General features: G+C 41.3%; 1 protein-coding gene across 1 annotated transcript in view; it reads right to left on the reverse strand.

Annotated features, from left to right (window-relative positions):
• The window catches only part of CACNA2D3 (calcium voltage-gated channel auxiliary subunit alpha2delta 3), a gene marked incomplete at both ends in the record, with an annotated part of 933053 nt that overhangs the window by 444037 nt on the left and 462371 nt on the right, over nt 1-26645 (reverse strand). Inside the window, 2 exons of the mRNA XM_080715370.1 lie at nt 2394-2507; nt 7620-7709. Of these exons, the coding sequence (XP_080571496.1) occupies nt 2394-2507; nt 7620-7709 (204 nt within the window). The remainder of the gene's footprint in view (nt 1-2393; nt 2508-7619; nt 7710-26645) is intronic.

The following is a 26645-nucleotide window of genomic DNA, read 5'->3' on the forward strand; positions in this document are numbered from 1 at the left end:
AAGGCCCTCAACAACTTAAAGGCCCTGCTTCAAAATAAGAAATAAAATAGGGCTGAGGGTATAGTAGAGAGGTAGACACACACACACACACACACACACACACACACACACACACACACACACACACACAGCAGAATGGAAGCATATAAAATGTCTGGGAACTCTCCAGGATGGGCAGAAGGAAGTGAGCATGCTGCTTACTTATGATAATAAAAAGATCTTCTTGCCACAGAGAAAAAAATCTGCTTCTGCTTGATGGTACTTAAAAAGCAAAGAAAAAGTTTCATTTCTAAAACCCTAGCTCCAATTAATCCAAGAATATACCTGGGGTAAAATCAGTATTATTCATCTAAACAGACACACTGAGATTTGTATTTTGTCAAAAGATTTAGGATTTTACATCTCTCATCCTATGCTCTTCCTACAAGTAAAGACAATATTTAAGTGGCATTATCCCTGGGTACCATCAAAGAGGAGGGATTCATGGACTACAGCACATGAGATGCATGGGGTATCACATCTTGTATTAATGGAGCTGCTTATTAAAAGGTGCCTTCACTCCTTTCTTATTTTGAACATCCTAAATAATGCCAGATATCCTTCACCATACTGTCAGATGTCATGGCACCCATGAACATCCTAATTTGGCTGTACAATGTCTACAGTCCTATTCTTGTTTCATGGAGTCATAGAGCTGGGGTCTCTCACCTGCCCCCTCAGTCACCAGGCCACCCTCAAGGCTGTGCATGAGTACCTGCCACATGCCCAGCACTGTGATGCTGGCTGTAGGAGCATGAGTGTGTCTAGCTCCCTTCTCATTGCAGGTACTTATTAGGAGTTGACTCTGACTTCCACCTGTCCCTGGAAGTCATCACCCAAAACACCACCAGCACTTATAACCACCTCACGCCACGGTGAGCCTCCATCTTATCCTAGGGCTGGGTTCCAACCTCAGTGCTTAGAGTGGACCACACTGACTCCTAGATATCCTTTGGGCAGGTGTCATGTCAGAGTCCCAGACTCTGATCCATGTCATGTGACATGAGCCTTCACAGTAAGCACAGCAAGGCCCCTCTCCCTCTAGCTTCAGAAGCAATAGTTGTTTCTAAGTTTAAATAGCAGGGGAAGGAGCTGGCGCTCATTTGGGGGACATGTTATGCAAAATATGTGTGGCTTAATCACCAGACTTGCTTGATGGGGTGACATCCTGTGTTATCAGAAACATGTGTTATAAGAATGGCTAAGGAAATATGGAATGATGCCTCCTATCTCTTATTCCCACAAGTTATCATTTGTTTTCTGTTTCTTTTTGACAAGTGTGTATACTTAGTTCAGTTCCCAGGAAATATAGGAGAAACAGACCAAGCAGGATGGGCTTGACTAGGACTAAGACAGTTAGGAGAATGCATTGGCACAAAACAAGAAAATGTTTCTGTGATACGGCAGAACGGCACACATTCTGTCTGACCTCTTTTCCCTACATTTCACCATTCAGGTGAGATCATGCCTGCTAATTGACTTGTGTAACTTGTTAAAAACATTAACTACTGGGCCATATCCCCATAAATTTTCACTTTCTAGGTATGGATCGACTCAGACAAGCTAACAGGTTGAATAGCCTCTAAATTAGGGCACTCAAAAATATTAGTATGGCTAGCCACATGGTACTCTCCTGTAGTCCCAGTGCTTGGAAGGCTGAGGCAGGAGGATCACAAGTTAAAGGCCAGGCTGGACAATTAGCAAGACCCTGTCTCAAAATAAAAAATAAAAAGGGCTGGGGGTATGCTTGGCAGTAGAATGCTCCTGAGTTCAGTCTCTAGTACTGTTGATTGATCATTTATGAATATATATCAGTTATAAATACTATAACATCTGGTCTTTTTAAAAAATAAATGTTCATGTGGAAACCACAGAAAGGATGAGCACAGAACAGATGAGTAGGGGTCAGCACTGAGGGGTGGAGAGGAGGTTCTGTGTAGTCCTGGGGGTCCAGGAAGAACTACAGAGCCATGGCCCATAAAAGAGAGAATCACAGGCCACTGTGCCAACCTCACCATTCTACAGATGCAGGGTCCACTGAGCAGCTGTGGCTCCAAGGAAAACTAAATCAAAGACAAGCACTTCCAAAATGCACAAAGTACATTTCACAATGAATCTTTTCACTGAGCATGTCAAACGTGTCTTTACGGGTTTCTTCTCTCCTCCAAAAAGCATTTCATTTTGAAAACAAGAAAGCCATAGTGTTTGATTTTGGTCAACCAAAAAACACAAGGCTGGGAAACCATAGGTCATTACGAGATTAAGTCTACATGGGACACTTATCTACTTATCTGCAGATAATCTGAAGGTTTGGATAGAGACTCCGCTGCACAGATGGCAACAACACTACTTACCTTTCGATCTGGCCAGTTGTATTTTGCAAAGATTGTGTCATAGGTGTCTACCGCCCCATCGGTTATGAGCATAATAGCCTGGCTGCAGATACTGCCTTGTCCTGTGTGGTTGAACTGTGGAAAGAAATGTATTCCAAATAAAACACACATCAGAGAGTTCTGTGTATCTGTGAGGCATCAGGGACATAGGGCCCCAGACATAGGAAGCCTCTCAATGTGAGAGATCGTTATAAACCTCTAAAACACCCACATGATAAACCTTCCCAAGTAGATTACCATATCTGCTCTCACAATTAGAACTACATGCAAACCACAGAAGGATTTCTTAAAAATGAGTATTTATAACCTGCATGAGTTCTCTTACCTTCAAGCATGGACCATGTTTCAGAAAACAAAGCTGGAAAAGTAGTATAAGAAACTTTTGGGCATATTATATTATATTGTATTGACCACTTTATATGGGCAGCAGTATATTAGACAGCCAAAGTCCCGAAATCTAAAGGAGGTTGTGGTCTGAGTAGGCCTCAGGGTTACAGAATATGCCATATAAACTGGGTGTGGTGGTACACACTTGTAATCCCAGCATTTAGGAGGCTGAGACAGGAGGATCATGGTTCTCAGACAGCCTCAGCAAATTAGTGAGGCCCTTTGCAATGCAGTGAGACCCTGCTTCAAAAGAAGGAATAAAAAAAAATACGGAAAGTAGTGTAGCTCAGAGATAGAATGCTCTTGGGTTCTATCTTCAGTACCACAAAAATAAAAAGAATATACCATATAATAAAATCAAAGAGGTTTTGGACAAACAGAGAATAAAGTCAAGAATATGACAATTTATATTAGATGTCTAAGCACCTTCCCCTTCCTCTCTACCTCCCTTTCCCCCTCTCTCCCTCCATCCCTCCCTCACCCTCTGTTTTTTGGCAGAGATGAGAATTGATGGCATTGTACCTTCAGGCCCTCACCAGAGGCCAAACCAATTGGGCTCCTCAATCATGGACTTCCAGCCTCCAGAACTGTGAGCTAAATAAGCCTCTTTTCTTTAAAAGTTGTTCTGCCTCAGGTCTGTTGTCATGGTAATAAAAAATGGACTAACATAGTGCAACATGGTAGGGTTCCACAAATGCATGTAGCAGTACCATGACTATGATCTTGAGAGTGAATATTCCTTAAATTTTATGTCCTAGGTTTTCGCTCACTTTAGTCCTGGCCTAAGTAACCAGGACTACAACTCAGCCCAGTCATCTGCCCTTGAGTTAATAGCACAAAAGTCCCATTATGCTACCATGTTAGAAATACCTGAAAACCAAACCCATCACATCACAAAGCTATACACATGACTACCATTTTACTGTCTTCATCGTCATCACCTTGCTATTCCAGAAAACTCTGGCCCAAGAAGATAAAAGTAGCAAATAATTGTACTATTTATTCTAGAAACTTTCCGAAGATCTATCAACTCTTGAACAGAAGGCAGGAAAGGCAATTTATACTCTACGACTCTTTGAACCCCTAAACTGAATTTTCTCCCAACTGTGTCTACCATTCCTCAACTATAATATTATCACTTTTAACATATACTAATTAAGTCTTCTCCCTCCTCTCTGCATTGAAAGATCTACCTTCAACCAGACCACAAAGTCTGAACAAATATCCCAACTTTGTCCTTCCCACTCTGAGATGCCACTAAGAATCTCATGGTAGTGGATTGTAATTTTTAATACAGTAACAAGAAGCAGGCATGTAGCCTGGTCTTGTGAACTGGCTTGTTCTGGAAATGTTTGGGGAGGCTTCATTCCACACAGCCTTCACTGCATCAAATAAAGCTCCAGAAAGCCACTGTGTCAGTGTGATCTATGCTATAGGTCACAGGCACTTCAGAGGGAATGAAAATTGGATGCACTGTGGCTGTTGTTCATGCAACTGATTTGAAAATATCCTGAAAAAACTACCCCAAACAAAAGGAAAGGAAGCAAATGAAGATATCTGAATAATGCAGCCTGGAACGAGAGACAGCCAGGAGTTATTTATTTATTTAAAAACATTACTTTCCTCTCTGGCTGGTCCATGGTATTCTCTGCTGCAATCTAGTTGGAGAATTTTGAAGAATGCAATTAAATTCAAATGCTTTGATGAGTAATATCTCTTCTCTTCATATTTGTCTGGAACTTTTTTTATTGAATAGCTAGAGTGATGAAAGTGTTTTCCATAATAATAACAATGACAAGGGCCTGGTGATGAACTACAATTAGCTCAGTGATTCATCAGTTAGCAGCGAAAATTTCAATGCATCCTGACATTTAGAGCATTTGGTTGTGATTAACAGTCTTTGAAATGTCACCGAATTTTATTTAATTGGCTAAGAAAAATTTTTAAAAGGTAATCACTGCAAAGATCACATTCATCGCCAAAAAAGATAATTGCAGTTGTCATATGACAAGGTAGATACTAACTACTGTAGCAAACTGGCTCTGTGTTCTAACAGAATCTAATGAATGTGCGAGAGATCAATAGCTGGAAGGGGCTTAGAAGTTTACTTGAATGCGCCTTCCAAAGCCATTGGTATCAACAACTGCAAGCCTTTAAGTCTTCAGAGCAAATACCAAAACTGAAATGCAGGTAATTGTAAGACAGAATTAATTCCATTTAATTATCATAACCTCTGAGCCATTCTAAGCTCCAGCCACAATCACAGTCTCAATTCTCTGTGTGTACGCTTGCGTGCCTGCTTGAGAATTAGCTTTTTTTTAAATTTCATATGGGCTTTTAGAGGCACATTTTATACACAGAAAGAGAATTACATCACTCAAAAGTCACACTGATGAAATAAAAAATAGATGAAGCTTCATTTTCATGGGAGGTTAACCATCTCTGGATTTGTCAAAGAATGTGGCTATTTAAAAGCCCAGTGGTAAGAGATGGTTGGAAATGTTTCTCTCTATAGGATGAATGTGCACTCTGAAGAACATGATGCCAATGTCAACCAATCTCAGACAGGGACATTTGTAAACTTTCTTGATGCCTCAGTTTCTTGCTGTCCAAAATTTATGTTAAGCCCACCTGCAGCTTGGATTTGCCAGATCACTTGTAGATTTTTGTGCATGAAGGCAGAGCAGATAGGAGGTTTCTGTGTTCACCAGACTTGCAACAAGCCAAGGAAAAAGATGCCTCCCATGTTGGTAATTTCTCTGGCTCTTTATAGTCTCCGTGGTAGTATGAATACTATATCTTGGAGGATACAATGATATTAGACAAAAAAATATGCTCAGCAAGCTATGACTTTCTATAAGGTATTAATTTTTAGTTTATGACATTATGTAAAGTGTGTCTGGGCCAATAAGTGCCAGCACTGATGTAAACATGTCTTTGTGTGTGCGTTTGTGGTACTGAGGATTGAACATAGGGGCATTTCACCTCCAAGATACACCCCCAGACCTGTTTATTTTTTGCTTCAAAACAGGGTCTTCCTAGGTTGCTGAGTCTCACTAAGTCACTGAGGCTGTCCTTGAACCTGTAATCCTCCTGTCTCAGCCTCCTAAGTACTGGAGACATAGAAGTATACCACTATGCCCAGATATAAACACATTTTAAAAAATCATGTTCACTACAGAGCTTCTCACGGCCTTTAATATGTATGAGTGCATTGCTAATCTCCAAGAGGAAGAAGGCACTCCCCTACCTGGCCCAGAAGGGGTCCCAAATAGAAGTCTATGGTGGAGATCTGGCAGACCACCATCCACCTGGGCATGTTCCTGGCTTAGGAGTGTCTGAAAGCAAAATTGATGAATGGAAGGGATGGCCAGAGAAAAGGGATGGGGGCAATAAAAACAAGAGATGGGATGAGTTACGGAGGCTGGTGATCCTGACAATCTGGGCAGGGAGTTGAGCCAAAGCCTCAGAGTAGGAACTGGGCCTTGAGATAAGGAGAAAGGGGGCTTTCCAGTGTCTCTGTGATTACAGTGATGGCATCTCCTTCCCACACACACTGCCAAAAGAGCTGGATACCACTTCATCACTATGAACTCCTAACCTCGCTAGAAAAGGTCTCCAGGATGGACTTCACAGACATATGATGTGCACAGCTTCACAGGGCCCAACCCAAGGAATGCTCCACACTTGAGGAAATGTTCTGCTGTCATTCTCTTACAATTTTTAACTGGTTGTGAATAAGGGACCCTGCATTTTCATTTAGGACTCACGATTTCTGTAGCCAGGACTGGGCCTATCCCTATCCCCATTCTACATTTGAGGAAGTTAAGGGTGAGACCAAGGATCATTTCCTCAAGGTCTCACAGCAAGTTGGTCATTTTAGCTCAACCATTCTGATTCCAGAGGCTACAAGCTTAACCACAGGACAATTTCCTGATGCTCACTTCTCCACCACTGAGACCCGGGAGCAGGAAAACAAAAATTCACTGCAGGACACATTTCTAAAAAGGGACCTTCCAACTCAAAGTATCCTCCCTTGCTCAGGACAATGGCTTTCTGAGATAAAAAGAATAAATTTCACATTGTTATGGCCTTTTCAATATTATCATGTGGTAAGAGTCTGCTGAGATTCAGTGTTCCAAGTCCTTAGAGATGCCTGCCTGAAGTTCAAATCAAATTTTAAAGGGGGAAGCCTAGCCCTTTGACCTGGCCAACTATGTTTCTAAACTACTAATATGCTCTTTACAAAGATATGCTATGCAAAACATGAATTCTTACATAAATGTTAATTTGCTATAGCCAACAGCTCCTTGGGTTTACATTGAGAGATCTGAGTCGGTATCTTCCTCCTTCGTTTCTTTTTTCTCTGTAATCATGATACTACTGGCTCAGGATTGAGACACAACTGGCCTTCTTTGCACAGATACATGTTACTGATAAAAAGAGACTCTGGAAACTTGAGCCCACCCTTGCCTCAAGAGGCCAGTGAACCTGAGTGTAGAAAACCCAAGTGTGAGAGCCAGGGAGTTCCCCACCACATAATGCTACGGGGTGCTGAGGGACTCTACCCGTGGGCCTCAGCTTGCTCACCTGCAAACGGACAACAGCCTGCCCTGCACAGGCAGGATTCTAGCTGCAATAGGGCCTGAACAACTTCTGGCTGGCCCCCAATCCTGCTTCACTCCTGGCCTCTTTGCTCTCAGAGCACCACTGGGCCGGCAATAATCCCAGCCCACATTTTTTCTCAAACTCCCATCTCTTTTCCTGGGGATGAAAAAGGCAAATCCAAGAGCAGCTTACGTCGCTGAGGATGTTGAAGGCTTCGTTGAGAGCTATGTCCAGCATTCCGATGCCTTTGGCAAAAAGCTTGTCCAGATGCTCCCTGAAGTGCTGAAACAACAAGGCAGGTGTCCGTTAGTGACCGTGCTCTCACGTGAAACGCCAGCCTTGAGTGGACAGGGACGAGCGGCAGCAAGAACACGTGCTCAGGCCTCACTGGGAAGAGTTTAGTTCTTTTCCTTCTACATTCAAAACTTAAGAATTGATTTCATATAAAAGATACCTTTAATATTCATGTATTAGATTGGATTAGGGCTCAGGAAAAATTCATTGAATCTAGTGAAAAGCACTTAATTTGCCTATAATTTCCACTTCCCTCTCTAGTTTCTTTTTCTGGGACTCTTCCCCTCCTCTGCCTCCTAGCTTCTCACTACTGACCACTTTAGGGCTCTGCATATGCTTCCCCTTCCAGGAGGAACCCTTTCCAGCTCCCCTGCACCAGCCCTCCCATCAACTTCTAAAGCCTCTGTATGAATTCCACACTCTTCCTCTCCTGGAGGCATTCCCAGAGCATTAGCCTCTTCCTATGTGAACCCTGCTGCCACCTAGAACAGGATCTGCCCTGCTGGTAGCACTCCAGCTGAGCAGTTACCTAGTCAAACTCTATCTCCACTCAACACTGCCAAGTCACTTTATTTATTTAGTTAGTTAGCTAGTTGGTTGTTAGAACAACTCAGCAAAACACAATTAGTTTATTGTTGGACAACATGGTTTCACACATACACCAAATAGACCAAAAAAATTTAAATAAACAGCAACTTCATAGACCAAAAAAAGGAAAAAAACAACTTTTATTTTTGCCTTTTTAACCATCTCATACAAACCAACTATTTATAGTACAACTAGTACGTACACACACAAAAAGTTATTGGAATGCCTGGAATAAGATTTTTTTGTTGTTTTTGTTTCTTTTTTACAAGTTTTTTTTTTTCTCCTTTGAGATTATAATAAACATGGTCACACCACAAGTAGTCAGAAGTAGAGCAGAGACTACTCCGAAACCTGCTTTGGTTATCTGAGATCATTAAGAATGGCTGACCCTAACAATATATACAAAAATATAAAATGTAAATAAAAAACACAAATTTTCCTTTTTTAAAGGGCTTTTAAGAAAAAAAGTAGGGCCTTGGAAGCTTTGGTGGTTTCTTCCCCTGTTGCAAATTCACGTTGTGGTTTTGGTTGGGTGCTGGAGAGCAAGTGTCATCTGTGGGGGGCACTGCCCATGATGGGCAGGCGAGCCTCTCTCCCCAAAGGTGACCACGTTCAGATTCTGAGACAGGAAGTGGAGGGTGGATTGGTCACAGTGGCCTTTTTGAGTTTTAACTTTTCCTGTTTTGCTGTCTCATCATCCTCATCAGTCTTCAGCTTCCTGGTATCAACATTATTATCCCTCCCATCTTCAGCTGCCCGCTGGCCCCGTAGCTACTTCAGCCTCATCTTGATCTCTGTTCTGGTCTTCACCTTCCTCCTCCTCCTCCTCCTCCTCCTCACTAACTTCTTCCTCTTATTCATCTGCCTCATTGTTAACTTTCTGTACCCATTTTCCTCATTTGCATTTCCATTAGCAGGGGCAGCTCTTCATTCTCTGCCTCCTCCACAACTTCCTTCTCTTTTTTAAGTCCTTGGTAGTGATTTCAGAGCTGGGGTACACACGACACCTGTGGCCATCCAAAGCAGCATGATAGAAAGAAAGCAAGAGTTCAGAGACCCTGGCAAGAAAACTGCAGGAGTCCCTGGAGACGTGTGGAGGTGGTGAGCAGTGGAGGTGGCTGCAAGGAACAGAGAGCTGAACCCTCAAACAATGCAAAGATGGCTTTTCAAAGCAGCCAGCAGTGAAGTCACTTTAGAGGAAGTATTACTCTGTCTCCCGGATCTATCACAGACTCCATACATACATACATACATACATACATACATACATACAAAAGATGCTTTAGAGACAGATGTCTCTTTAGTGATCTCTAATGAGGAGGGATGAAGAGTGGATTACAATATAAAAATTGTAATTGCAGCAACAGAGACACAGGCTAGAAATCCAGAATAGCTTCAAGGAGTACAGAAGATGGGAATAAGCAACCTACATGGCCCCAATTCCCTTCTGGATTTATAGGTTCTGCAGAAGCTCGGCCTCATCTGCAGGCTGACAGGCACCAAAGAAAGTAATTGTGAAATCCACATGGAGCATGGCTCAGCCCCCACACCGCTTGTGAAGAGGCTGGCCCTTAACTGGCCCCAGGTCCATGCTCCTGTGGCCAGGCTCCTGTACCTTTTTAAGTCCCTTCTATTCTGATGTCATTTCCCTCACCTGCACTCAATCGTGCTCAGTCACACTGTTTATACAGATTTTTTCTTAACAACACTGCAACCTCATTTAATTTTCTTTTTATCCACATGTAGCTGTGTGTCATGTGCAGCTTCAGGCAGTGTTTGCTTTTATTGCTGGATACAGAGTCAAATGGAACAATAAATCATGGAGGTCCCCTTGGTTCACTTGTATAACAAGGTAGTTGATTCTGTGTCTTTCTGGTATGAACCTGGCCTTTACATTAGGAGGAAAAACTGTTTCCTCAAGTTGATGCTTCTAAATGGTGTCAAGATGGAAAACACTCTGTTTCTTTCTCTTTCTTTGCTCTGTCTTGTCTAAACTCCCTTTGCTACTCCCACACAGTGTGATCTAAATTACCAGCCTGGCCTTCCAAACTGCATTTTACCCTCAGCCCAACCCTTCTGCATAAAATCAGACTTCTAGGGAACCATTTCCTATGATGTGACATCCCCCTGACTGCTGAGAACAATTCCACCCAACATGGCAGCCCTAAGCTATCTAGAGTGATTTATATTTAAATCTCATTACAGTAACCTGAAGTTAAAATTCTGTCCTCAGAAGTGGTAGCCACATTTCAAGTGCTCATTAGACACATGTGGGTCATGGCTACTGTACTGGACAGATGAAGGAACACTACCATCATTGAAGAAAGTTGTCAAACAGTGCTGCCTACAGGTACCAGGCTTCTGCTCATCACCCCTCCCCACCATGCCAGTGACTACTGGGGAGTCGGAGAAAAGCTGTAGGCCTGGACTCAGTAGATGTATGACTTTGGCCATGTAACAGCATCTACCTTCTTCCAAATTTCCTTCTTTCCCACCATCCCATGAGTCATAGAGTTCGCATGAGGTGAAGTAATCTCTCAATCTCTCTCTCTCTCTCTCTCTCTCTCTCTCTCTCTCTCTCTCTCTCTCTCTCTCACCTTTTAGATCAATGGATAGATCCATTTATCAAGCCTGACCAATCTTCAAATTCCATTTCATGGGCCACAGTCACACAAGGGCATTGACCCCATCCTTAGACTTCTATTGCAATGTGGGAGAAGACTCTCTTCCAAGAAGGACTGTTGAAAGGTCAGGAAGGGGACCTGGAAACCTGCAACCACCTGTCCACTACACAGAAGAAGCTTACCTAATGCCCAGGAGAGTAGAACCCATGGTTGAGGGGCCAAGACAGGATCCTGACAGCATGACTTGAGCCTTCTGATCCAGACCTGCCTAATCTTTGTAGGTAAGCAGACCAAGAACTTAGCTCATTTGCTGGCTGAGTCTGGTCCTCTTAATTGAAAGGCCCCCTACAACTGCCAAAACCATTAAAAAGACCTGGCTGGTGAGATAAAGTCCCTGTGAACCTCATTGTATTCAATACCATCATATTGTCATCATTGTAGATAAGCAATTGACATATAGAAGAAGGAAGGAAAGAAGGAAGGAAGGAAACAAAGAGCCAGGAGACTGAGTTGTAGTACTGGTTACACCATTTACCCACTAAGACTCAAAGGCAAAAAGCTTCAGCTAGAATTCCCAGAATTCCATTTTCCCCCTTTGGAATGCCTAGTGAGATAGTAAGAGGTCCAGGCCTCTAGCAGCAGATAGGACTATTCCCAGGGAGGCCCTGCTTCTCCTTTTAGCCTGAGGAAGACACTTCCCTCATCTGCATCTTCCTTTTCCTTTTTACCCATTGGACACAGAGCAGGAAAAAGCAGTAGTGCCATCAGTCCCTCGTTAGGATACCTGCTATCCTATCTCCAGGATCTCTAGCCATATGCTCAACCCCAAGCCTCATCTCCAACTTCCTTACACCTGCATACTATTATAGCTTATAAGTATACCTCTAAGTTCATTTAAAAGAATGCCAAACCTTCCACATAAAGAAGAAAGGGCACCTTGTAAGCCCAGGGAGTTGGGAGGCTAAGGCAAGTTCAAGGCCAGCCTTAAACAAGTTCAAGACACTGTCTCAAAATAAAAGACAGAAAAGGCTGGAGATTCAGATCAGTGATAAAGTTCCCTGGGAAAAGAAAAAGAGAAAGGAGAGGGAAAGGAAACAAGAGGTATGGAGGGAAGAATTTTAAAAAAAACCTAGAAAGCTTTATACTTCAAACATCTTCTATGTTCACTTCCTGGTTTACGACTTTACAATCTAATACACCTTGGAAAATTACTTAGTTTGCCCTTCAAGGGCCAGGCTGTCCTAAATGGATAAAAACACAGCTAATTTCAATGCCCCCACGCCAAGAGTGTTCTCTCGAGGCCAGCTACAGAACAACAGCAGGCTGGAGATTGTCGAGCTGGGGCTGCTCAACAACTGTGGGCCAGAAGGTGGCCACTTTTCATTATTTTTTCTAAATTAAAATAAACAGTTTGTTGAAAATGGTGACAGTTCCATTTTATTATTAAGCTTCAATAAAGGAAGAGGAGGGTGGCTTTTTATCTTTGCTTCAGGCAACTCAGGCAGCATATGCTGCTGCCCAGGAAAAGGCCTCGCTTCCAAAGCAATTAGTGCAGCTTAGCGCCTAGGGAGACAAACCTCCACGCACCACGGCTTCCTGTGCCCAGATGCCAGCAGGCGCCGCCGGGGCCGCTTATCTCCATCACACAGTCGCCACAACCAGGCCAAGGGAGGATTCTGGTGAAATAACTTCCCTTCCACTGGTGTTTGATTTAGTGAAATCATACCAACAACTCCATGTGCCACAATGGCACTCGTGTTTTCCTGCTGTTTGTGTAATTATGATAGATGTTTGATTCCTCCCCACCAAGCCCAGGGGACTTCAAAGAAAAGTGGACATCAGGAGACAAAACCAACCCCTGTCCCCAGAGCCCCTGAAGGCCAATGATCCTAGCTGGGGTACAGATGGTATTAGCAAGAATTGGTAACAGCCATCAGGGTCACTGCAAGCACTCATCAGAATGCTGCAGACCTGAACTTCCTTCCCATTAGGTGTGGACAAGGGTTCCTGCAACAACTTAGCCATGGGGTTTTTGAAACTGCCTCACCAAGTTCCCACTGACAGGCAACATTGGCAGAGTGATGGCTATATGCCAAGCGCTGTGTATTTCACTCACTCCAAGCCCTAAAAGAAAGGCACTGCCACATTCCTTTTTACAAAGAGGCCAATGAATACTCAGCTTGGTAGAATAATCTGCTCAGGGTGGTATAGCAAGGATGAGACAGGTGGGCTTTGAAGCCCTGTATTTGAACCCCTGTGCAGTAGAGTCCCTTCTTAACCCACACAGGGCTCATATCTCTGTGTCTGCAATAAGTTACACTGTGCATTGGGGCACAGAGGCTTCAGACTTGCATGTAAAGCCATGAGCTCATCAAAGCCTGGTTCTATGGGTAGATGACCTATCCAGGGATTCTGGTCCCCATACTCAGAAGGACTCCATGCAGGGCTCAGTGTTTTTCTGCCACTATTTTGAAATTCTCCATCATCTTATTTTGCACAGTGTGATTTGTAAGTTAAGGCCAGGGGAGTGACAGAGCATATGTGTTATCAATGAAACACATGCAACATAGGTGTCCAATGTCCTTGTTGCCCCATCACAGGCAGCGCTTGAATGCCCTAGCACAGGTGCTTCTCAAATGTGCTTGACTCTTGAAGATTCCTTTGTACTGTGACTGTCAGATGGTTCAAGGCACACATTTATCAACAAGCTAAAATTAAGATAATATTTCAAAATATGACTTCAGACCTAATAGGGGATGGAAAGAAAAAAAGGATACATATTGAATTTAAAGAGGATATAGGCACAAAGACCTGCGCGCGCGCGCGCGCACACTTACACACACACACACACACACACACACACACACTAAAGCTTTTCAGAACTCCAAAGCACATAAATATTTCTTATTCTCCTTGAGGTATAAGTAAGAGGCCCTGCAGTGGCAGTTCAAGTTCCAGCTCTACTGGTGACAGACACGGCACTACCTGCCTTCAGTCAGTCAAGTCAAGCTGAGAAGACGAGTAAGGACAAATGATCTTATCTCATTCTGATGCCAAACTTCTTGGTAAAATTTTCCAAGTATTCAGAAGCCCTGAGTTCCAGTTCCAAACTTGCACCACAAAAGCCCATTTATCAGAGGCCTGGAGGGTGTTTGACGGATGCTATGCCATGAGACTGATTAATGTAGGGGCTCTTTATCTTCATATAATTCCTTCTGATAAAACATGCCCCCCAACACAACCCCAGAATTATTCTCCCATGCTCTCATTTAGCTTAAGAAATCCCTTGGCTGAATTTTTAAGTGCTTGGAGGAGCAAATGCCTCAGGGATGTAGGACAGTGTGCAGCCAATACATTTTAGAGAAAAGGCACGCATCTCGTGACCTCCAAGGTCAGGCTCCCGTAAATCAAGACTGCCATTTTATTCCAGTGGGGATCATAGTGACATGGTGTTTCTCAAAGATGAAAACAGAATGGCTCAAGAAAGCTGGTAGAAGGAGGCAGCCCCAGCTGTTTGCAATTTGGGGGAGAAAGTACAGACATTGATAGAACGGTGTTGGAGCCATTCCCCATTTCTCCTTCCCATTGTGCATAACAAATTGAAGTGTCTGAAAGTAGCAGCTGTTTAATGCCAGTGCCAAATTAGAGACAAGATAGATCCCCTGGATATGAACAACGAATGTTATTTCAAATCAGGTACATTGGATTAGCTACAACTTCGTTTCAATGGCAAAAGTGTTAATTATTCTATATAAAATGATGATACTGAGCTCAGAGTTAGTGGTTTTGTACAACTGGGCACTATGTGAAGTGAAAACACATCTCCACCTGAGCGGTGCCCATCTCAAAGCAACTGCTGAGAGAGGTGCTCATTGCCCTGTTAGGAGCAGGGTGGGGTCCAAGAAGACCCACTGAAGTATTTTATGAGTTCACTGTCCTCCTCATGAGGTCACATGTAGCTATAAGCACATCTCAGGATCCAGGCTTTGCAAACCAACCTTCAAGAGTTGGAGGGATGCCACAGTCCAAAGCTGCCTGGACAGTGGCACCTGCTTTGTGTCTCAGCATAGCACAGTGGCGTGTGTGTGTAAACAGCAGGCCTGGCCCTTCACATCTTTCTGACATTTCTGAAGATCTGAGTTCATCCTTCTCAAACTTTAAGAAAACCTTCATTTGACTAAAGTTTGTTCTGGGAGGAAGAATGCTTTCATCAGCTGCGATGTGAGAGAACTGACAGATGTCAGAGTTTCATTGAATTCCAAACATGGCACCAAGCTCTGGATGCTCAGCTCTGAAGAAATGTGTTTATAGTCGTCATCCAGGGAGAACATAAATCAGATGCAGAGCAGTGGATGCCAGCAGGCACATCCTCATCAAACCATCACCTCAAGCCATGCTGAAGATCCTCTGCACCAAGCATGGGAATGAGCCCAGTGTGGAAGGCCAGTGGGTCCAGGACCCATGTGAGGAGGCACTGGCCCATCCCATGACAGCAGTGTTCAGCTCTGGGGAAGCTTGGCAAAGGCAAGTGACCCCAGGAGAAAATTAAATGGATAGTTTTGTGATATGATCACTTGGAAAATGTGTATAAAGTTTCATAACATTTATATGCAATTAAAATGTGATTCAATGATTCCTCTATTTTGCCAAACTTAACTACATATGAGTTTTAAACTCATGAAAACTTATCTCAATTTTTTTTCCCTATTCTCATCCAAGTCTGTGAATAAACATCCCGGATAGCACTGGACTTTTTAGGGATTTATTAACAATTATTTGACTAGTTTCTGTTGAGTGAATATTTAGGTTTCTAGGATTTTATTTTTTTCAACTGTTACTATAGTAGATACTTCTGTACTGACAGAATAGCACACATCTGTGGTAGTATTGGTATTATAGCAGCTTCATAAAGGTAAACGATTGTGTCAATGTTTTCCCCAGTAGGTCCTCTCGGACCCAGTCTTGCTCTTGAAACAGTAACTAGTATGTTTTGAACATGAATGAGTGTTGGGATTTTGTCCACTGATTTTTCAGAATCTATCGATATGATAATGTAGTTTTTATTCTCAATGAATAATGTGTATTGATTTGCATATGTTGAACCAGCCTTGCTTTTCTGGGATGAAATCAACTTGGTCGTGGTTTACAATTCTCTTGATATGATTTTGAATGCCTATAGCTGTATATATACTTTTAAGATTTTTGCATCTATGTTCATCAAGGATATTGGTCTGTAATTTTCCTTTCTTGAGGTATCTTTATTTGATTTGGGGATTAATGTGATACTGGTCTCGTAGAAGAAATTTGAGAGAATTGCATCTCTTTCAATTTCTCAGAACAAGTTCTTCACTGAAGGTTTTGTAGAATTCATCTGAAAACACATCAGGGCTGGGCTTTTTTTTGATGGCAGAATTTTTATTGCTGTTTCTATTTCTTTGCTTGCTGTTGGTTGGCTTAGGCTGGCTATGTCCTCTTGGTTCAGTTTAGGTAGGTTAAATGTGCTTAAAATATATTGATTTCTTCTATGTTTTCCAGTCTATTGGAACATAAATTTTCAAAATAGTTTCTGATGATCCTTTGAATTTCCCTGTTGTCTGTGATGATGTCTCCTTTTTCATTTCTGATTTTAATAATTTGTGTTGCTTCTCTCTTTCTTTTGGTTAGGTGGGCCAGGGTTTTGTCAATCTTATTAATCTTTTCAAAGAACCAGCTTTCTGATTTGTTGATTCTTTGAACTATTTTTTTCTCTATTTATTTCTGCTCAAATTTTAATAATTTCCTTCCTTCTGCTGGCTTTGGGATAAGACTATTGCAGTCTTTCTAGGTCCTTGAGATGTCTCGTTAGGTTGTTTATTTGGTGGCTCTCTGTTCTTTTTATGTGGGCACTCAATGCTATAAATTTTCATCTTAACTCTGTCTTCAAAATGTTCCATAGATTTTGGTTAGTTGTGTCTCTATTTTCACTTAATTCCAGAAATTTCTTTATCTATTCCCTTATATTTTATTTTACCCACTCATTGTTCAATAGTGTATCATTAAGTCTCCATGTATTTAAATAGTTTCTTTTATAGTCTTCCTGTTGTTGATTTCTACTTTCATTCCATGTGGTCCGAAAAGATGCAGGGAATTATATTACATCTTTTGAATTTGCTGGTGCTTGCTTTGTGGCCCAGGATGTGATCTATTTTGGAGAAGGTTCCATAGACTGCTGAGAAGAATGTGTATTCTGCTGTTCCTGATTGAAATATTCTGTATATTTCTATTAGGTTCATTTGGTTTATAATTTTCTTTAGTTCTTCAGTCTTTACTCATTTTTTCCATTGAAGATAGATCTACTGGTGTGAGAGGTGTGTTGAAATCTTCCAATATTATTGTTTCTGGGTCTATTTGAGATCTGATGTCCAGGAGGGTTTGTTTTACAAATGTGGCTGAACCCACATATGGGGCATAAACATTTACTATCATTATATCTTCTTGGTGGATTGTTTCTTTTAATAAAAGGAAGTGGTCTGCTTTGTTTCCTTTGATGTGTTTTAGCTTAAAATCTCTTTCATTGGATATCAGCATTTGCTACCCTTTTTCCATCCTTTCACTTTCAGTCTATGTCTTTCGCTATAAGGTGAGTTTCTTGCAACAGCATATATTTGGATTTTCTTTTTAGTCCACATTGCCAGTCTAGGTCTTTTGATTGGTGAGTTAAGTCATTTGATGTTCAGAGTTATTATTGAAATATGATTTTTGTTTCCTGTCATTTTGTGCGTTTTGTTTTGTTTTGTTTTGGTGGTACTGGGGATGGAACCCTTCTACCTCCGAGCGACACTCCCAGACCTACTGTATATTTTATTTGGAAACAGGGTCTCTTAAGCCAGCAAGGCTGGCTTTGAAACTACGTGATCCTCCTGTCTCCACCTCCCAAGTACAGGAATTACAAACTTGCACCACCATGGCCCGGCCATTTTGTGTTCTATCTTCTGTTTGGTATAATGTTATTTCTTCTTTACTTAGATGCCCCGCTGATCAACTTCATCTCTTCTCTGGTTCTGAGAATGGCTTCTTTTTCTTCTTCATGGTTTATTCGTTTAAGTATTTTCTCTAATATTGGCTTTGATTTCATGATTTTTTTGAGATTCTACTTATCTTGAAACACTTGTTTCTCTTTCAGTTTTGAACAATAATTTTTCTGGATATAGCAGTTTTGGTGGAAGTTGTTTTCTTACAGGGTCTGGATCATATCATACCAGTCTCTCCTGGCATTCGTAATTTGGGTTGTATAGTCTGGGGTGATTTTTATTATTTTTCCCCTATATAACACCCATTCTTTTGTTTTCACACTCTTTTAAGTTTCACATTCCATGGCTTCTAGGTTGGTCATTTTGATGATTACATGATGTGGGAAGGTTTTTCTTTGATCTTATCTTTGTTTATTGGGGCATTATATTCATACATCATATTGGGGTAAAGAACTTGTGTGTACATACATGTCCACATCACTGATTTAACCCCTACCCAATTCCCACCCCATTTCCTCCCTGTCCCTCCTTACCTTGCTTGGCTTAGTGATTGACTTCGATATGTTTAAGTACATTGTGTATTTTAGAGTTTTTCCTCTTCCCCCCTCCTTTCTCCTTCTTTAGGTTGTCTTGTTTGCTCCTCTATAGGATTTCCTTTTTCATTTAGAGTTCCCCCTATGACCCATTTCTCCCTAACTCTCACATATTAGGGAAAGCATCTGATTTCTTATTTTTTTGTGACTGACTAATCTCACTTAGCATTATGTCCTCCAGTTCCATACATTTCCCTGAAAATGATGTAATTGAGGTTTTTTTAAATGGCTGAGTAAAATTCCATTGTGTACATATCCCACAGTTTTGTAATTCATTCTTCTGTTGATGGACATCTTAGCTGGTTCCATAGTTTAGCAATTGGGAATAATGGTGAATTGTGCAGCTATGAACATAGATACACATGCATTAGTTTGGTAGTTTTGTTTCCTATCTTTTGGGTAGATACTCAGAAGTGGTATTGCTGGATCAAATGGTAGATTTGTTCCCATTCTTCTGAGGATTCTCCATACTGTTTTCCAAAGTGGTTGCACTAATTTGCAGTCCCACCAACAATGTTTTAGAGTTCCCACTTCTCTACCTCCTCGCCAGCATCTGTTGTTGTTTGTGTTTTGAATGATTGCCATTCTATTTGGAGTTAGGTGAAATCTCAGGGTAGTTTTGATTTGCATTTCTCTGATTGCCAGTGATGTTGAGCATTTTTTCATGCATTTATTGGCCATTTGAATTTCTTCTTTTGTGAAGTGTCTATTTACTTCACGTGCCCATTTTGTTATTGGATGCTTTGTTTTCTTAGTGTTGAGTTTCTTGTGTTCTCTGTATATTCTAGATATTAGTCCTCTATCAGTGGTGTAGGTGGCAAAAATCTTCTCCCATTCTGTTGGCTCTTGATTGAGGTTCTTGGCAGTTTCCTTTGCTGAACAGAAGCTCTTCAGTTTCATGCAATTCCATATATTGATTCTCCTTTTAATTTGTTGTGCCTTTAGGGTCTTGTTGAGACAGTGTTTATCTGTGCCTATGTGTTGCAGTGTTGGACCTATGTCCTCTTCAAGGAGCTTCAAGGTCTCTGGTTTGATTTCCAAGTCTTTGATCCATCTTGAGTTGACTTTTGTACAGGGTGAGAAAGTGGGATTAATTTCCAATTTTCTGCATATGGTTAAACAGTTTTGCCAACACCATTTGTTGAACAGGCTATCTTTTTTCCAGTGTATATTTTTGGCCCCTTTGTCAAAAATCAATTGGCTGAAAGCATGTGGACTTGTTTCTGGGTCTTCTATTCTGCTCCGTTGGTCTATGTATCTTTTTTTTGTTTTATTGTTTTTTGTTTTTTTTTGTTTTTTTTTGTTTTTTTTGCCAGTACCATGCTGCTTTATTACATTGGCTTTGTAGTATAGTTTAAAGTCAGGTATTGTGATTCCTCCTGCGTGGTTTTTGTTGCTGAGAACTACCTTGGCTATTCTGGGCTTCTTGTTATTCCAGATAAATTTAAGGACTGATTTTCCTATGTCTGTGAGGAATGATCTTGGTAGTTTAATGAGCATTGCATTAAATCTGTAAATAACTTTTGGGAGGATGGCCATTTTAATGATATTTATTCTGCCAATCCATGAACATGGAAGATCATTCCATCTTCTAAGATCTTCTTCGATTTCTTTTTTCAGTGTTTTATAATTTTCTTTGTAGAGTTATTTTACCTCCTTGGTCAAGTTTATTCCTAACCATCTTATTTTTTTGTGGGAAATCCTGAGTGGAAATGTTTTCTGAATTTCCTTTTCTTTTTTTTTTTTTTTTTTTGCAGGTCTGGAGATGGAACTCAGGGGCATTTGACCTCCGAGCTACACCCTCTGCCCTATTTTTTATTCTTTATTTTTGAAACAGGGTCTCACTGAGTTGCAGAGGGTCTACATAGCTGAGAATGTCTGTGAACCACGATCCTCAGGTCTTGGATTCCCAAATACTGGGATTACAAGCGTGCACCACCATGCCCGGCTGGAATTTCATTTTTAGTGGATTTATGGTTGGTGTACAGGAAATCTTCTGATTTTTTAAGATTGATTTTGTATCCAGATACTTTGCTGAATTTGTTGATGAGTTCTATATGCCTTTTGGTTGAGTTTATTGGGTTTTGATCTTATCTTAATGGTGTTCTGTATGTCTCCTAAATATGGAAGTCCAAGTCTTTTTCCATGTTTCAATAATTCTCTGAAATTATTTCTCTGAAGAGATTATGAATGTCCTTGGTCTACACCTCTATCCCTCCTTCAATGCCTTTTATCTGTAAGTTAGGAAATTTCATATTGTACCATAGTTGTTGTATGTTTAGGTTTTGTTGCTAGTTGTTGTATGTTTAGGTTTTGTTGCTGTAATGACTTCTGTATGCTGTTGACTGTGCTTTGGGTTTTTAATATAATGTCTTTTAACAGTGATATTTTATTTTCCATTTCATCTAATCTTCCAGAATTTCTTTTATTGTGGTCTTCATTTAATTTATTGACTTTTTCATTTCATCCCAGACCTCTTGCTGATTCTTTATTAGTGTTTCCATTTCCTCTTTCATTTCCTATACACTTGCTTTTAGGCCTTTTATCATACTGAAGTTTTGGATTCAGAATTCTCCTTTTTGCATTTCTTGTAGATCAGTATTTGGGATTTCTTTTATTTCTTCACTGTCCCTAGTTCTCATATTTTCAAGGTTCTCAGGCTTGTTTTTCTTATCTTGGCAGCTTTTGTGTGTATTATGTCTAATCTAATCTTAGTAGTAGGAATTTAGTACAATTTTAGTAGTAGGAATTTAGAGGTGTCAGTAAGTAAGCAGTGCTTTTTCCAATGGCGAGGGTTGGATAATGGGGGAGGAGCTGGAATGTTGGTTACAGGAGTTGGGTAAGGTAGAGAATATGATTAGGTTGAGTAAGAATTAAAATATAATAAGGTAGTATCTGGTTGAGAATGAGAGAAGGTTAGTTGGACTTTTGTAGTTAGTAGAGTATTTAAGTATAGAGATATAAAATATCTTGAATATTAAACAAGGAGATACAGTAAGGGAAAAAGTTCTGAGAGAAGAGAGTAGATAGGTTAGAGTGAGGAAGTTTGTAAAAGGAATGGGGGGGAGGAGCAAACAGACACAAATAAAGTAACAAAACAAGATGAAAAGCTAACAATTATACGTCAAAGACAAAAAGCAACCAAATAAAAGGAATAAGAAAGAGAAAAAATGACAAAAATAAAATAAAAAGAAATAGTGACATTGTGAGAACAAAGCCAAAGAAACAAACAAAAATTCAAATAAAAGAAATAAAGAAAAAACAACAGTCCTACTAATTTACCAATATAGGGTTGGGCCTCTATAATATCTGTATGTCTGATCACTGTGATCGATTCTAGTGTAGATTCCAATGTCCCCTATTTGCTCTGTACCCTATTGTCAGCTATTGAACCCACTCTCTGAGTGTTTGTGCCCCTCTTTGCCTTTACAGCTTTGTGTTTAGGTGTCAGGGCATCGGTGTCATTGTTAATGAGTTCTGTGTAAGTCCAGAATTCTGTGTTTTTCCAGCCTGTGATCCATACCCTCAGGCCTCTGCACTCTCCACCCCAGATTCAGGCCTGCACTTCCCTAACCACACTGCTCCTGAGCTTCCCTACCCGCAAGGGTGGAGGGTATACAGTGTAGTCTTGCAATGACCCCCTGTGATCCTGTTTAGGTACTGCACCTTAAGCACCTTTCCTGTTTTTCTGGAGGTTCTAACTGGAGTAGCCTGCCAGTCCCACAGCTTCTCTGGGTGGTCTTCTGCTGAGTACCTAGTAACACAAGCAGTTACCTGGCTGCCCTGCTCTGGGTCTCTGAAGGGCTGGCTGTGTCACTTTGGGTTCTGCCTCTGGTGAGCGCACAGGCTTTTGGGTCTTCTTCTGCACATCTTAAGCGTGATACCAGGCGCCACTCGCCACTTAAGATGTTGGAGCTTTGTGGCTGCTTTCAAGCTCTTGGATTATTTTTCTGGATTTCTTGGGGCTGCTGCACTGGTGTTGGACAGAACCAGTACTCACATTTTAGGCCCGCAGCCCACAGCCCACAATGGCGCCAGCAGTAGTACTCCATTCGCAGTAGGTCCTTAGAGCACTCAGGTTTTTGGTAGTGGATCTCACAGTTCAGAGTACTGGATTCCTTCTGCTGTGGTTCCTGGTTCTGTTTAGGTTCATGAGCTGTATTTAATTTTTTTTTTTCAAGAAGCTGCCTTCTTGGTAGTTGAACTTTATTTGTTTCTGTGCTGTGTCCCGCAGTCGCCATTTGCATCCTCCCCATCTCTTTTTTTTTTTTTGCGTGTGGTACCCTGGGTAGAACCCATGAAATTCTACCTACAAGCTACATCACTAGCCCTATTTTATTTTTTATTTTGAAATAGGGTCTCACTTAAGTTGCATAGGGCCTCACATAGTTGCTGAGACTGGCCACAAACCTGTGATCCACTTGTCTCAGCCTCACAAGTACTGGGATTACAAGTGCAAGCCATTATGCCTGGCTGCCAATTAGGTTTTCTAAGAACAGAAGGATTTCATGGGGATGAGGAAGAAGAAAAGATGCTAGAGACAGTCAGCTTAGAAGCAGTTTCTTAGAGAGGCAGCCCTTTGGAAGCACAGTCAACATTCTCAGAGAAACTGTGCTGAGGTACAGCTCAGTGGAAGAATACTCAAGGAGTATGTGTGAGGCCCTGGATTCCATCCCCAGGACTGCAAATCACTTGAAGAAATTTGGATAAATATTAGCTGCTTTTCACTATTTTATTGTTGGTTCTTATAATAAAGATTTATTCAAATGAAACAAATGAGGGGCTGTCACCCCTTTTTGTTAATGACATTGTGAAGTTAAAATGTTTCTGCTTAATTTTAGTAACAGCATAGACTGAAGCATAAATGACATGTATCAATTTTTTGTAAGACTTGGGGTCCACATTCAATAAACCATCTTTGGGAACCTAAGAGTCTTTTCTCTTTATGGCTATCCCCTAGTCCACTCATTGCAAATTGCAGCTTCCTCCTTTCAAAATGGCCAAGATATTCCAGGCTCATCTTGTTCATCCCTTGACCTGAAATCATCCATTTTCCCACATAACCTAACATTCCAACACATTTATACATGACAGCCTCTGTTCTCGGGTGATGTACTTGGGAAATGAGCAGGGAGGGGGAGCAGGAAAAAGAACAGTGGGGGTGGGGGAAAGAAAGGGCAGAGGAGGAACACAGTAGCCCCGTCATAGTCAGAGAAGATCATAAAGGGCACAAATGTGGTGTGAATCTCATTCCAAAAACACATGGGCAAAGTGACAAGGAAATAAGATGGGTACATTTGTGCTGGACCCCAGGAAGGAATTTACTTCAGGAACAGAAAATGCAATGAGAAGTTAGAAGAACAAAGTGATCAATCAGGCAAGAGGCTAAAGCTTTATTGAGGTGGCTTTATCCTTGGCCAATACTGTCATGGGAAATTAAATTCTACCCTCAACACTGGAAGGGCCATCAAAAACAGTCATTGGACCAGGCATGGTGGTGCACACTTGTAATCCCCACGCTTGGCAGGTGGAGACAGGAGGATTGTGCAGGTTCAAAGCCAGCCACACTGGCTTAAGAGACCCTATTTCCAAATATAAAAAATTATAAAATAGGTCTGGGAGTGTAGCCTGGAGGTAGAAGGAACCCCAGTACCACCAAAAATAAAGTCAATGGATCTAATCCCCATCTAGAGTAGGTGAAAGAAATTCTGCTATGTTAACCCCATGTCTTCCCTACCATGGATTCTTCTTCCCTTTCCCCAAGGTACACATTTCATTCTAGTATTGCCTTATGCCTCATATACATTTGCTGAGTCACTAAATATTTATTGACAATCCTCCCAATGCTACATTCTGTATTTGATTAATTAAGCAAGAACAGAGCTGGTCTCCTCCCACTAGTTCACATGCCACTGGAGAGAGGCATAATTCAAGTTGATGAGCACACAGAGACATGCCACAGGTACCACTGAAAAAAAGGCCCCTGCTGCTTGGTTTGCTTATAATGGTGCCCTCTAGGTGTTCCCCAAGGTTAATTGCAAAGGCATAAATGCTGGGGCATAAATGTTGTACGTAGCGGAAGAACATTGCCACCATCCTGAGATAGGAGGAAACAGCATTCATAAAAGACTATGGTAAGAGGCCGGGCGTGGTGGCGCACGCTTGTAATCCCCGCGCTTGGGAGGCAGAGACAGGAGGATCGTGCAGGTTCGAAGCCAGCCGTGCTGGCATAAGAGACCCTGTTTCAAAAATATAAAATAGGTCTGGGAGTGTAGCCCGGAGGAAGAAGGGCTTCCAGGAACCCCAGTACCACCAAAAAAAAAAAAAAAAAAAAAAAAGACTATGGTAAGGTCATAGAAGCCAGAGTACAGAAAAGGGAAAAAGGTCATGGTGCACCCTGAACCTGGTAAACAGGAAGGAGAAAACTAAAGAGAAACTTGTAGGTATTCAGAGTTTATGCTCAACAAATTCTTAACTAGAATAGTTGAGAGATTAAGAGGGCTTATGTTTCAGAGCTAAGATGGAATGCCAGATGGAGGGTTTATACTATGAGATGGAAAGCCCTTTTCAGGGACCCTCATATCTGCAGCAGGTGGGACATGACTGTAAACAGGAAAATGTTTACAGAGAGTGGGCCAGAGCAACAGAGGCCCAAGGCCATCTACCTGCTATGAAACAAAACATCACTAATCTGCAGAAAGTGCAACTATGGATTTTCAACCACAGGACATGAAACCAACAGAGAGCTTTACAGACAACATGCATGCCATGCCCCCATACCAGAAAACTCTTATCTAATTATGAGAAAGGGAAAAGACAACAGAAGAAATCTCCCCAAGAATCTTATGACACATCAATAAAGAGTTTTTTTCTTCTTTGAATTCACTGTTGAAAGATTAAAGACACAGTCTTTTGAAATATTCAAAATGTTTTTCTGAAGCAAAATACCTCTTTGCAACTGTTCAGTCTACCTGACAGGTGGAAATAAAAATTAATAAACACTAGGTACACTCTAGGTCTTGTGGCTCTAAGTTACAAGTCAACAAAATATCAACTGTGCTCAGTTCTGATGTTTTGGTCCACTCAGTGGAGACAGTCATGTGGCATTTATTATTTCTACATGCAAACCTACTGGTATTCAAGTGGCAAGTCTCTACTTCACTCCTCAGAAGGTTGTGGGGAAATCACAGGTTGAGACACCCAGCAAGTAAAAGGAGCATAGCTGGGGTGAACCTGAACTGGGACAAGTGGCAATGAGCATATCATCTTTAAATCTCATCCTTAAATGCTGTCCTTGTGAAAGTGTTACAGCATATGAAGTGTAAATTAAAATGATACATGAACTTTTTAAAAATATAAATATCCATGTAACATTATGTGTGCTAAATACAATTATTTAAAAACAAAAATATCCCATGACTCTATTATTAGACTCTGCAAGAGGCACCAACTCTTTTCCCCAACTCTTCTCCCTTTTCATGCTGACAAAAACTCAAATATAATTTTTTTAGTTAGTACCATGTTTAAATACTACCTACACTGACACAGTAATTTCTGTCCAAGCTTAAAAATATTCTGCTCCATCCTCCACTACTTTCTGGCATCCAGAGAGGGAAGAGACTGCAAGGCCATGGGCCCCATGTTTCTGGATTCATAAAAATTTCTCTCTTGAATCCAAGGCATGCACATTAAATCCACAAAAAGACATTTTAAAGAAAAAATAATTTAACTATTTCACTGCTGAATGCTTCTTAGAGTAGCAGTGATTTTCACCTGTATAGGTCTTTACAGTTTAGAGTGTCTTTTCATAGTCGTGGCTCCTTCAGAGTCCCTCTGTAGCCCTTTTCTGATCCTCAAAGAAGTAGGCCTTCATACACCTCTCCTTCCATTTTCCCTTCCACCTTTCATCTTTTATTTATACTGAGAAAGAGTCATAGTACTTGCTAGAGCCTCATCTTCATCTTTCCTCTTCCCAGGAGAATTTGGGACCACCATGATATATCTTGATTGGTCCTCTACTCACAGGAACAACCCTTGCTTCCTAAGGTGAACATCTCAGACCGCCTCAGAGTCCACAGCTCTAACCTTCAAAGGAAGAAACAGCAGGAC

This window comes from Muscardinus avellanarius (genome assembly GCF_963383645.1).
Source record: "Muscardinus avellanarius genome assembly, chromosome: 18".
Classification (NCBI taxonomy): domain Eukaryota; kingdom Metazoa; phylum Chordata; class Mammalia; order Rodentia; family Gliridae; genus Muscardinus; species Muscardinus avellanarius.